Source organism: Cherax quadricarinatus, chromosome 68 (assembly GCF_038502225.1).
Source record: "Cherax quadricarinatus isolate ZL_2023a chromosome 68, ASM3850222v1, whole genome shotgun sequence".
NCBI lineage: Eukaryota > Metazoa > Arthropoda > Malacostraca > Decapoda > Parastacidae > Cherax > Cherax quadricarinatus.
In genome coordinates this window covers 2,455,924-2,469,557 of record NC_091359.1, presented here as the reverse complement: position 1 = coordinate 2,469,557, position 13,634 = coordinate 2,455,924, and the positions used below count along the sequence as shown (strand labels likewise).

General features: G+C 36.5%; 1 protein-coding gene across 7 annotated transcripts in view; it reads left to right on the top strand.

Moving 5' to 3' along the window:
- The window catches only part of LOC128697918 (sodium-dependent nutrient amino acid transporter 1), a 155,789-nt gene that overhangs the window by 15,716 nt on the left and 126,439 nt on the right, over positions 1–13,634 (top strand). For 6 of the 7 annotated variants that reach the window (XM_070099589.1, XM_070099594.1, XM_070099593.1 and 3 more), the window contains exon 2: positions 5,023–5,594. The exons of the other annotated variant lie outside the window; for it this stretch is intronic. In XM_070099589.1, the coding sequence (XP_069955690.1) occupies positions 5,550–5,594 (45 nt within the window). In that variant the 5' untranslated portion in view covers positions 5,023–5,549. The remainder of the gene's footprint in view (positions 1–5,022; positions 5,595–13,634) is intronic. 7 annotated transcript variants of the gene reach the window in all.

Sequence of the window (13,634 nt, the reverse complement as noted above, 5' to 3'; positions counted from 1 at the left end):
TTAGATTATGTTAATAAAATTTAGAATAACTAGTATATTGTAGGCCAGGTTGTATTTGAACTAACATAAAATAACCCATAATTTAACAATGAAAATATTTTTTTTCCGCTGCTCCTCACGTGCATGACTTACTGCGTGACTTTGACACTAGATTTAATAAGTGATTATTTCATTGTATTGTACACTCCGCTCGGTGGGTCCCAGTTTTCTGTTTGAGCTTCCAGAATTTTTATCGCTTCTATGTATCTATGATTGCATTTTATCATCATATGTGTAGTCAGCGTTTTGAATGAGCGCGAGTATGTAATATGCATGTATTTGTATGTAAATATGTATGTCTGTATAGGTATGTATGTACTCGCCTATTTGTGGTTGCAGGAGTTGAGGCTCAGCTCTTGGTCCCGTATTCATGTATGTATGGAGACTAGATGAGTACTGCAGGACTGTAACCTGGGTTTCCAGTCTGGGAATCCCTTACATTACACCTTGCGTCATGAACAGGTAAAAAATGTTGGAACCGGATTGCCACTCATGCCTGGTTGTGAGAGCCAAGACTGTTGGTCGAAATAAGTTTTGAATCGCCTCCGGCACCTAAGTGATCGTCGATGCTGGGTAAAAAGTGAATTAGATAGCTTAGATTTTGTGGCTTGAAGCCAGTCTTCACTGCGGGTGGGTCAGCTAGGAAGCAATTCACTTGTACAGTGCCATCAGTATACTAATTTCTAATATATATATATATATATATATATATATATATATATATATATATATATATATATATATTTTTTATTTATTTATTTTTTATTATTTTTTATTATCACACTCGCCGATTCCCACCAAGGCAGGGTGGCCCGAAAAAGAAAAACTTTCACCATCATTCACTCCATCACTGTCTTGCCAGAAGGGTGCTTTACACTACAGTTTTTAAACTGCAACATTAACACCCCTCCTTCAGAGTGCAGGCACTGTACTTCCCATCTCCAGGACTCAAGTCCGGCCTGCCGGTTTCCCTGAACCCCTTCATAAATGTTACTTTGCTCACACTCCAACAGCACGTCAAGTATTAAAAACCATTTGTCTCCATTCACTCCTATCAAACACGCTCACGCATGCCTGCTGGAAGTCCAAGCCCCTCGCACACAAAACCTCCTTTACCCCCTCCCTCCAACCTTTCCTAGGCCGACCCCTACCCCGCCTTCCTTCCACTACAGACTGATACACTCTTGAAGTCACTCTGTTTCGCTCCATTCTCTCTACATGTCCGAACCACCTCAACAACCCTTCCTCAGCCCTCTGGACAACAGTTTTGGTAATCCCGCACCTCCTCCTAACTTCCAAACTACGAATTCTCTGCATTATATTCACACCACACATTGCCCTCAGACATGACATCACTGCCTCCAGCCTTCTCCTCGCTGCAACATTCATCACCCATGCTTCACACCCATATAAGAGCGTTGGTAAAACTATACTCTCATACATTCCCCTCTTTGGCTCCAAGGACAAAGTTCTTTGTCTCCACAGACTCCTAAGTGCACCACTCACCCTTTTCCCCTCATCAATTCTATGATTCACCTCATCTTTCATAGACCCATCCGCTGACACGTCCACTCCCAAATATCTGAATACATTCACTTCCTCCATACTCTCTCCCTCCAATCTGATATCCAATCTTTCATCACCTAATCTTTTTGTTATCCTCATAACCTTACTCTTTCCTGTATTCACTCTTAATTTTCTTCTTTTTCACACCCTACCAAATTCATCCACCAATCTCTGCAACTTCTCTTCAGAATCTCCCAAGAGCACAGTGTCATCAGCAAAGAGCAACTGTGACAACTCCCACTTTATGTGTGATTCTTTATCTTTTAACTCCACACCTCTTGCCAAGACCCTCGCATTTACTTCTCTTACAACCCCATCTATAAATATATTAAACAACCACGGGGACATCACACATCCTTGTCTAAGGCCTACTTTTACTGGGAAATAATTTCCCTCTTTCCTACATACTCTAACTTGAGCCTCACTATCCTCATAAAAACTCTTCACTGCTTTCAGTAATCTACCTCCTACACCATACACCTGCAACATCTGCCACATTGCCCCCCTATCCACCCTGTCATACGCCTTTTCCAAATCCATAAATGCCACAAAGACCTCTTTAGCCTTATCTAAATACTGTTCAATTATATGTTTCACTGTAAACACCTGGTCCACACACCCCCTACCTTTCCTAAAGCCTCCTTGTTCATCTGCTATCCTATTCTCCGTCTTACTCTTAATTCTTTCAATAATAACTCTACCATACACTTTACCAGGTATACTCAACAGACTTATCCCCCTATAATTTTTGCACTCTCTTTTGTCTCCTTTGCCTTTATACAAAGGAACTATGCTGCCAATCCCTAGGTACCTTACCCTCTTCCATACATTTATTAAATAATTGCACCAACCACTCCAAAACTATATCCCCACCTGCTTTAACATTTCTATCTTTATCCCATCAATCCCAGCTGCCTTACTACCCCTTTCATTTTACCTACTGCCTCACGAACTTTCCCCACACTCACAACCGGCTCTTCCTCACTCCTACAAGATGTTATTCCTCCTATTTATATATATATATATATATATATATATATATATATATATATATATATATATATATATATATATATATATATATATATATATATATATATATATATAAGCCTAGTGCACACATGGGTTCTAGGAAGTCTCCAGACTTCATAGAAGACTCTCTCTCTCTCTCTCTCATATATATATATATATATATATATATATATATATATATATATATATATATATATATATATATATATATATATATATATATATATATATTAAAATAACACACATGGGAGCTGTGAATCGACCCCTGCAACCACAGTTGAGTACACACACCAGGTTCCTGTTACTACCTCAGTGTGTTTACTGTCAGTAATTTTGGGCAGACTTTGTCTTGACAGTGATTTTAATTATGCAATGTCTCTGCTTCCTCATTATTTATTTATGTACGTTTAATGCTAGCTATTGTGGGTGACCTCCTTTGGTGGGAGGAAGAAGGTCAGAAGGTCACACTCCACTACTTACAAGGTCCTGAGATTACTCTCATCCTTACTATTATCTTGGCGTCACCCGTTATCGTTATTTCAGAAAATTATAGGAAACATTTTACTTGGTAACTCAGGAATATGGAGATAAAAATTTTACTTTACTACCCACGGGTACCTGTGTTTCCCTTAACCATTCATGGGAGGTGCCGTCATGCTGGTGAAGGGCTTTTGATCCATGGTTTTGTTTTAAAATTAAATGCTATTCAGTTGAATAAAAAATGATTCTGTGATACTGAAATGCTACATAATCATTGTAGATATTTAAATGAAAATTATATTAATGCATAAAAACATGAATACTGCAGCAGGCCTATTGGCCCATGCTAGACAGATCCAACTCTCACGCACTCATGTGTCCGTCTAACCTATATTTAAAACTGTCCAAAGTTATCAATCGCCTTTATAAAGCTACCTTGAAGTTTGTTCCACTCATTTACAATTCTGTTGCCAATCCATTACTTTCCGATATCTTTTCCAAATATAAATTTGTCCAAGTTGAATTAGTTGCTGCGAGTCGTCTTAGATACTTTCTGCATGTTGTTTATATCCCCTTTATTTATTCTAGTTTTCAGTTTGTACCCTTCAGTCGTCTCCTCCCTAATTCGTCGTCTTTCCAGAGAGTGTAAATCCAGAGCCTTCAGCCTTGGTAGGAAATATTTTTGATAGATGGTATCAACTTCATCGTTTTCTATATATTTTCTAGCGCATTTATGTCTGTTCTGTAATATGAAGACCAGAACCAAGCATCGTAATCTAAGTGAGGCTTTACCAAAGATATATAAAGTGGAAGATTAACCTTAGTACTTATTATTTATACTTCTTGACAGGTTGATAGTTTTTTTTTACGTTAATTTAGGTAGCCTGAGAAAAACATGAACATCATTGTAATAATGCAAGTACTACTGAGCTGAAGCTTGGTCCTTCATTGGAATAACACTAGTCATGCAAATTGTTTGATAGGCTAGGCTATAAACTAAACTTTCTTATATTACATAAATTTTGGCAAGGTTAGGCTGCTAGTTATTTTTGGTAACATAAAAAGTAGCAAATAAAAGAATTGCATAAAATTAGTTAACTGTTTTACGTGGATTATTATTATTTGTTTATTTATTATATTCATGTAGTAGTACTAAACCCGTAAGGATCATATAACGCCTGGGAAATGGAAGGCAATCACCCTTAGGCGTTCTTAAAAAAAAGTTACCCTTAACTCAAATTAGAACTTAAATTCCATTAATATTGTATTTGCTGGAAGACTGTGATGTCATATAACCTGACCGAGAACATAAACAATCGTGTTTAGACATGACCGAATCATTGTTAACAAGAATTTCAGTCTAAAAATGAAAATTCATTAAGCGTGTGTGTTGCTAGGGAGATGGTGGGGCCACAGCAGCTGCAACAACAAACAAGGCTTCATAACAAGCATGTAGACAGCCTTGTAGTAACACATAACTCCACATCCAGTATACATGAATTTTTCATAATGTCTCCGTGTATTTTGTGATGTAATCGCCACACACAGGCTAAATACTCAGTGTTGTGTAGATTTATACAGTAATTGAAGTGTATGAATTCTGGATCATCAAATGACTGACATTTATCGTAGTAATTAATGTCACTTGAAAATAAGTGTTAGACGACTTAAGGTGGTGAAAATTTGTATACTGATAATCTTGTAAATTATACGTATTCACTGTCTTTTTATTCATATAAAAACTACTCGTATTAGTGCTGTGCATTTTGTGGTGTTCAGTTATTATGGTTTTTTATTGAGTGTTTTACCTCTGTGATGAAAATGAACTAATGTTTTGTCATATGAATAAAGATTGTTCATTACAAATTAATTTTTGTCATATGTTAAATAGAACGTCATTCTCAGGCTTCAGAGTACAGGAAAGTGACCTCAGGATACACTAGGAAATATGGTGCAAGTGCAGAGGCCACGCCATGGTTGGCACGTGGCACCAGAATGATGCCATTGGCACCAGAGTGATGCTAGTGGCACTGTAGTGACAAGTGGGCCACCCAGAACACACTGAACCATGCGTGTGGTGCAGTAAGTACTGCTGTGCTGCCACTTCCCCTCTGCCAGTTTAGCAGGCAACTAAGTGAATTCTCGCATACTTGTTCGTTACGTTATTATCCATAGAACATAAGGATACCGTTAATAGAGCTTTAAAGCTGCATACTACAGTAATAGGTAACGTAAACGTCACTGCCAACAGAGCTCTGAGGTTACCTTTACAGAAACGTCACCGTTAACCGAAAAAAAGGATCACATCAAAAGAACATCACCGTTAACCGAACAGTTTACCATTAATAGAAACGTCACGGTTAACCGAACAACAGGTCACCGTCAACAGCAACAGGTCGCCATCAACAGAAGAAAACCTGCCATGACCCAGGATGCGTTGGCGGAAGACTCAAGGTTTCGACTTAACGGAAGACGGGGTAAGTTAAGTTGCACTAAGTTCCTCCATAATGTTTTCGAATGTTCCCAGGTACTGAAGTTGTCTTTTGTTTTTTGTCGGTCTCGGCGGGTTTGCAAAACTGTTGTTAATGTCACATTATCAGGAAGTGCGTCTTAGAAGCTTTTTGTGAGGCATGTTTTTTACATGGTTGAATTGAATGGCCAAGAGCTGATATCCTACCTCAGCTCATTTCAAAGTCTAGTCCTATCTACCATCCCTCAGGCTGCCACATCAGTCACATAACACTCAGGTAGTACCTATTTACTATTCAAGTGAACAGGGGTAGAAGATGTAAAGAGACTTAACATCCAGGTAGTACCTATTGTGTTACTGTGTGTGAATAAGGGACGCAAGTGTAAGCTTTACACTTGACCACGTATCTCGCCTTTTCCTGAGAATCGAACCTGGGCACTTTCTGTTATGAGTAGAGCACTCGACCATTGAGCTACGGGTTTATAGTTGTTATTGTTTTCGAAACAGCGTAGTGTAGCCATGTGTTTGTTATTACTCCCTTCAGCTTTATATTAGGGGTATTTTGGGGGACACCATTAACTATGTTCTTCATCCTTTATGACAGTGTGACCTACGTATGAATACCCTTGGTTAGGTTGGTGTGACTCCGACACGGGTGTCCTTGACTTTGTTGGTGTGACCTCCAACAGGTGTTCTTGGTTAGGGTGGTGTGACCCCAATATGGGTGTCCTTGGCTAGGCAAGTATGACCTCCATCATGGGTTTTCTTGGCTAAGTTAGTATGACCATCATGGGTGTCCTTGGCTAGCCTGGTGTGACCTTAGCATGTGTGCCCTTGGCTGAGCTGGTGTGAGCTCAACATGGGTGTCCTTTGCAACGTGGGTGTCTGCCAGCTCGTTCTCAGACTGCCGACCGGTCACACTAATTTCCGGTGGCGATTGTAATGTCATCTAGTATTTTGATGACAAGTTTATCCTTGTTTTTGTGGCTGAAGAGTGTGAATTTGTCAGGTATAACTCACGTGATAAAGTATTGTGGAAAGCCCTTATATATGAAAAGAATGGGTGATGTTCATTTTGGAAGAAATCCCAATAAAACACGTGATTGCAAACATGAAAAAAATACTAGTGAAAATAGGAAATAAAACCTGAGCTTTTTCATGTGCTTACACCCATCTTCAAAGGGATGGGATATATATATATATATATATATATATATATATATATATATATATATATAGCATATACATTTCAAGCTGTTTATGGTCGATACTTGTAAATGGGGTTTAAAATAATGTTTATCTATGACCCCCATCTCGAATGTTATATATATTGTGTTGGCTGTTGGAGTGTAAGCATGGTAGTTCTACCTTTAAATCATGGATACCGGCAAGATGGACTTTGGGTTGAGATGTATATTGCATGCGTATATATATATATATATATATATATATATATATATATATATATATATATATATATATATATATATATATATATATACATATATATATATAATTATATATATAAATATATATATTATATATATAATTATATATATATATATATATATATATATATATATATATATAATTATATATATATTTTTTATTATTTTTTTTATTATCACACCGGCCGATTCCCACCAAGGCAGGGTGGCCCGAAAAAGAAAAACTTTCACCATCATTCACTCCATCACTGTCTTGCCAGAAGGGTGCTTTACACTACAGTTTTTAAACTGCAACATTAACACCCCTTATATATATATATATATATATATATATATATATATATATATATATATATATATATATATATGGCTTTAAGTGAAACAAAGCTGAAGGGGGTGGGAGAGTTTCAATGGAGAGGAATAAATGGGATTAGGTCAGGAGTTTCAAATAAAGTTAGAGCTAAAGAAGGAGTAGCAATAATGTTGAAGGATAAGCTATGGCAGGAAAAGAGGGACTACAAATGTATAAATTCAAGGATTATGTGGAGTAAAATAAAGATTGGATGTGAAAAGTGGGTTATAGTAAGCGTGTATGCACCTGGAGAAGAGAGAAGTGTAGAGGAGAGAGAGAGATTCTGGGAAATGTTGAGTGAATGCGTGGGGAGTTTTGAATCAAGTGTGAGAGTAATGGTGGTTGGGGATTTCAATGCTAAAGTGGGTAAAAATGTTATGGAGGGAGTAGTAGGTAATTTTGGGGTGCCAGGGGTAAATGTAAATGGGGAGCCTTTAATTGAGCTATGTGTAGAAAGAAATTTGGTAATAAGTAATACATATTTTATGAAAAAGAGGATAAATAAATATACAAGGTATGATGTAGCACGTAATGAAAGTAGTTTGTTAGATTATGTATTGGTGGATAAAAGGTTGATGGGTAGGCTCCAGGATGTACATGTTTATAGAGGGGCAACTGATATATCGGATCATTATTTAGTTGTAGCTACAGTTAGAGTAAGAGGTAGATGGGAAAAGAGGAAGGTGGCAACAACAAGTAAGAGGGAGGTGAAAGTGTATAAACTAAGGGAGGAGGAAGTTCGGGCGAGATATAAGCGACTATTCGCAGAAAGGTGGGCTAGTGCAAAGATGAGTAGTGGGGGGGTTGAAGAGGGTTGGAATAGTTTTAAAAATGCAGTATTAGAATGTGGGGCAGAAGTTTGTGGTTATAGGAGGGTGGGGGCAGGAGGAAAGAGGAGTGATTGGTGGAATGATGAAGTAAAGGGTGTGATAAAAGAGAAAAAGGTAGCTTACGAGAGGTTTTTACAAAGCAGAAGTGTTATAAGAAGAGCAGAGTATATGGAGAGTAAAAGAAAGGTGAAGAGAGTGGTGAGAGAGTGCAAAAGGAGAGCAGATGAAAGAGTGGGAGAGGCACTGTCAAGAAATTTTAATGAAAATAAAAAAAAATTTTGGAGTGAGTTAAACAAGTTAAGAAAGCCTAGGGAAAGTATGGATTTGTCAGTTAAAAACAGAGTAGGGGAGTTAGTAGATGGGGAGAGGGAGGTATTAGGTAGATGGCGAGAATATTTTGAGGAACTTTTAAATGTTAAGGAAGAAAGGGAGGCGGTAATTTCATGCACTGGCCAGGGAGGTATACCATCTTTTAGGAGTGAAGAAGAGCAGACTGTAAGTGTGGTGGAGGTACGTGAAGCATTACGTAGAATGAAAGGGGGTAAAGCAGCTGGAACTGATGGGATCATGACAGAAATGTTAAAAGCAGGGGGGGATATAGTGTTGGAGTGGTTGGTACTTTTGTTTAATAAATGTATGAAAGAGGGGAAGGTACCTAGGGATTGGCGGAGAGCATGTATAGTCCCTTTATATAAAGGGAAAGGGGACAAAAGATATTGTAAAAATTATAGAGGAATAAGTTTACTGAGTATACCAGGAAAAGTATACGGTAGGGTTATAATTGAAAGAATTAGAGGTAAGACAGAATGTAGAATTGCGGACGAACAAGGAGGTTTCAGAGTGGGTAGGGGATGTGTAGATCAAGTGTTTACATTGAAGCATATATGTGAACAGTATTTAGATAAAGGTAGGGAAGTTTTTATTGCATTTATGGATTTAGAAAAGGCATATGATAGAGTGGATAGAGGAGCAATGTGGCAGATGTTGCAAGTATATGGAATAGGTGGTAAGTTATTTATTAAATGCTGTAAAGAGCTTTTATGAGGATAGTGAGGCTCAGGTTAGGGTGTGTAGAAGAGAGGGAGAATACTTCCCGGTAAAAGTAGGTCTTAGACAGGGATGTGTATTGTCACCATGGTTGTTTAATATATTTATAGATAGGGTTGTAAAAGAAGTAAATGCTAGGGTGTTCGGGAGAGGGGTGGGATTAAATTATGGGGAATCAAATTCAAAATGGGAATTGACACAGTTACTTTTTGCTGATGATACTGTGCTTATGGGAGATTCTAAAGAAAAATTGCAAAGGTTAGTGGATGAGTTTGAGAATGTGTGTAAAGGTAGAAAGTTGAAAGTGAACATAGAAAAGAGTAAGGTGATGAGGGTATCAAATGATTTAGATAAAGAAAAATTGGATATCAAATTGGGGAGGAGGAGTATGGAAGAAGTGAATGTTTTCAGATACTTGGGAGTTGACGTGTCGGCGGATGGATTTATGAAGGATGAGGTTAATCATAGAATTGATGAGGGAAAAAAGGTGAGTGGTGCGTTGAGGTATATGTGGAGTCAAAAAACGTTATCTATGGAGGCAAAGAAGGGAATGTATGAAAGTATAATAGTACCAACACTCTTATATGGATGTGAAGCTTGGGTGGTAAATGCAGCAGCGAGGAGACGGTTGGAGGCAGTGATGTCCTGTCTAAGGGCAATGTGTGGTGTAAATATTATGCAGAAAATTCGGAGTGTGGAAATTAGGAGAAGGTGTGGAGTTAATAAAAGCATTAGTCAGAGGGCAGAAGAGGGGTTGTTGAGGTGGTTTGGTCATTTAGAGAGAATGGATCAAAGTAGAATGACATGGAAAGCATATAAATCTATAGGGGAAGGAAAGAGGTGTAGGGGTCGTCCTCGAAAGGGTTGGAAAGAGGGGGTAAAGGAGGTTTTGTGGGTGAGGGGCTTGGACTTCCAGCAAGCGTGCATGAGCGTGTTAGATAGGAGTGAATGGAGACGAATGATACTTGGGACCTGACGATCTGTTGGAGTGTGAGCAGGGTAATATTTAGTGAAGGGATTCAGGGAAACCGGTTATTTTCATATAGTCGGACTTGAGTCCTGGAAATGGGAAGTACAATGCCTGCAATGAGGGGTTTGGGATATTGGCAGTTTGGAGGGATATGTTGTGTATCTCTATACGTATATGCTTCTAAACTGTTATATTCTGAGCACCTCTGCAAAAGCAGTGATAATGTGTGAGTGTGGTGAAAGTGTTGAATGATGATGAAAGTATTTTCTTTTTGGGGATTTTCTTTCTTTTTTTGGGTCACCCTGCCTCGGTGGGAGACGACCGACTTGTTGAAAATATATATATATATATATATGTGTGTGTGTGTATATATATACATGTATATACATATATATATATACATGTATATATATATATATATATATATATATATATATATATATATATATATATATATATATATATATATATATATATATATATATATATATATATATATATATATATATATATATATATATATATATATATATATATATATATATATATATATATATATATATATATATATATATATATATATATATATATATATATATATATATATATATATATATATATATATATATATATATATATATATTACACTATAATGTGTGTACATGTTTAAACTTTGAGTGCACGAAGTACATATAGTAATCTACTCCACATTCAAGATATGATGTAAGAAGTTCTTGGTGCAGAGAATGCTGTAGTGCGGAAAGGTCAACACAGCAAGGATGTTTGTGTGTGTTAAGGTTGCACCGTTGCAGGTGTTTGTGTGATGCAAGCTCACAACGCTGGGTACATTTGATGTTTGGGAAAGGAAAGAGACAACATAATGAAAAGGTTGGGGTTACCCACTTCACCCCGTCCCCATTCTTCATAAAAAAAAAAATCCTGGGTTTTCTGCTAACCTTATACCGTCACCACTAGGGGTGACTTTTATTCTGATATCGTTACTAATAGGGGCAATATGTCTGTTACCGGGTAACTAACTCCTACACCTTTCTCATAACCCGCAATAATTTCCCCATATATACATTCTAGACAAAAACAACCGTTTAAATACCTTATAATTATTTAGCATACAAAATAGTTTTCACAATAAAAGTCTCTCTCAGTATGAGAGGGCAAGCACCATAAAAAGTGTTGTATTGTATAAAATGCTTGAGGGCTCATTGTTGTCGAGAGCAATGTTGTTCACTTGAGTAAAGCCTCTCCTTTTTATGTTGCACCATTTTTTTCTACTTTGATGATGTACAGTATTTGCTTTATAATAGTGGCAGTGTTGTTCACTGTTCCTCATTGTTTTTTGTGATGGTTAAATTTTTACCATTTTCGTTTTTTTATGAAGTTGGTTGTTTAACAGTTAAATTAAAAATTTAATACAGTACCTTGATATGTTTTATAATGTTGGCTGGTTGTAAGGCTAGAAGCCTATTGACTGCACCAGGGTTAGGCCGCAACTCACCTCTTCAATACAAGTAAAAAAAAATTTAAGCCCTGAAATGAGGGTGAAAGTAAACTCATTATATAAACACTTAGATGATACAGTAAACAAAAGGACTAATTAGCTTGAAGAATTATTATTTGACAGGGGGGTGGGGAACTTAAATTATCTTCATAGAATATTTATTGTAAGATTTCAACTTTTCAGTGATAAATCTACCACCATCTTCAGGAATCATATTCGTTACGTGATATAATATTGTAAAAAAATATATTTAGCTAAAACTCATAACACTTCGGATTTAAGAATTTTCGAAAGCTTACATGGTAAGCAACTTAAACCTGTACTAAATGCAGAGCACTATCTAGGCATAGGTTAAACAAGCTAAGGCCTCTCAGTCTGAAGGGACCTCTCAAAATTTCAGAATTTATTTGCTTATGCCTAAATCTGATTCTGAACTGTACCTGATACACTTCTTAAATTACTTATCAACAAATATTTTTTATGTAAAATTAATTTACTGTTTAACTAGTTATCTTTTGAGGACATCGTCCATGATTTTTTGTTTAAAAAAAACAAACAAGAAATGTAAACTGAGTGAGCTTAAATGTTTTATCAGGGTTGATTATGTTACAGCTTACAAATTACATTTAATTTTCTGGCATTTATCATTTTTCAACAGTGTTTTACTCTTTGGAATTATATACGTTCAGTCATTGGGAACGAATTTACAGTAGTATTGCTTTCCAATTAATAAATTTCTTGAAAATGAATAATTAAAGGCATATTTTTAAAAGTCTAATAGAGTAACCCTCCCACCCCTGCACAGGATTATAATAATAATTAATTTATTTTCTGCAGTGTGTAGGTAATGTAGTTCACATGTATTAAAATATTGTTAGGCACAAAAGAAAGCCACAAGTTCAATTGTTACACAGCCTTATTCTATGCTAACACTAGCTAGATAGGTCTCCTGCAGCTTCCCATGCATTGGGACGCACCATGTCTAAATCCTGCCCAGATAAGTAATAATAATTCAGCAGGTAACTTGCTTACTTTGTAATAATTATAGTTGACCCTCTTTTGGTGAGTTCAGTTTTCTCTTTATATTCAGTGTTGTGGTTTGTCTTGGAGAGTAACTGCCTGATTCATGCAAGACTTACTTGTATACAACCACAGTGACAAGGTGCAGTATGACTTGTGCAAGTTTAGTGCTTTTCTCGAATACGTATACTATAGTTAAAATAGGAGGTTAACTCATAAATTTGGAGCTGTTATTGTTGTACGTGTATGAATATTCTATGTGGCTGTCGTGTTGCTGATCCATTACCTTAAGCCTTTCACTCTCAAGACCCAGAAATTCAAATGTAGCTTGAACTCCTTACCGTTTTGTTGGCCTTTTTTTTTCTTTTAAAATTTCTCATGTTTTGCTAATATGTCATGGTATTTTTTAGCATGTAATATGTTTGGAAATGGTATAAAATACTGACACGATAATAATAATATACTGTATTATTATTAGTAGTATTATCGTGTCGGTATTTTATGACATTTATTTCCAAACATATTACATACTAAAAAATACAATGACACATTAGCCCCCCCCCCAAAAAAAAAAAAAATAGCATTTTAATGCGATCCTTTATTGACAACGTTTCTCTGACACAATGGGCTTTATTAAGCCACAAACAGTTTGTTGATCAAGCCCAATGTGTGGGTGAAGCGTCAGTAAAGGATCGCATTACACTGTATTCGTGTGTTATTTTCTATGCAATATATACAATATCCTGTCATGTTCCAGAATATGATTATGGAAGATGGTGATGGATTTATTCACATAAACGTTGAATTCTTAAGTAAATATTGTATGAAGATAAGACTTTCTCACCTCTCAAATTATAAATCTTC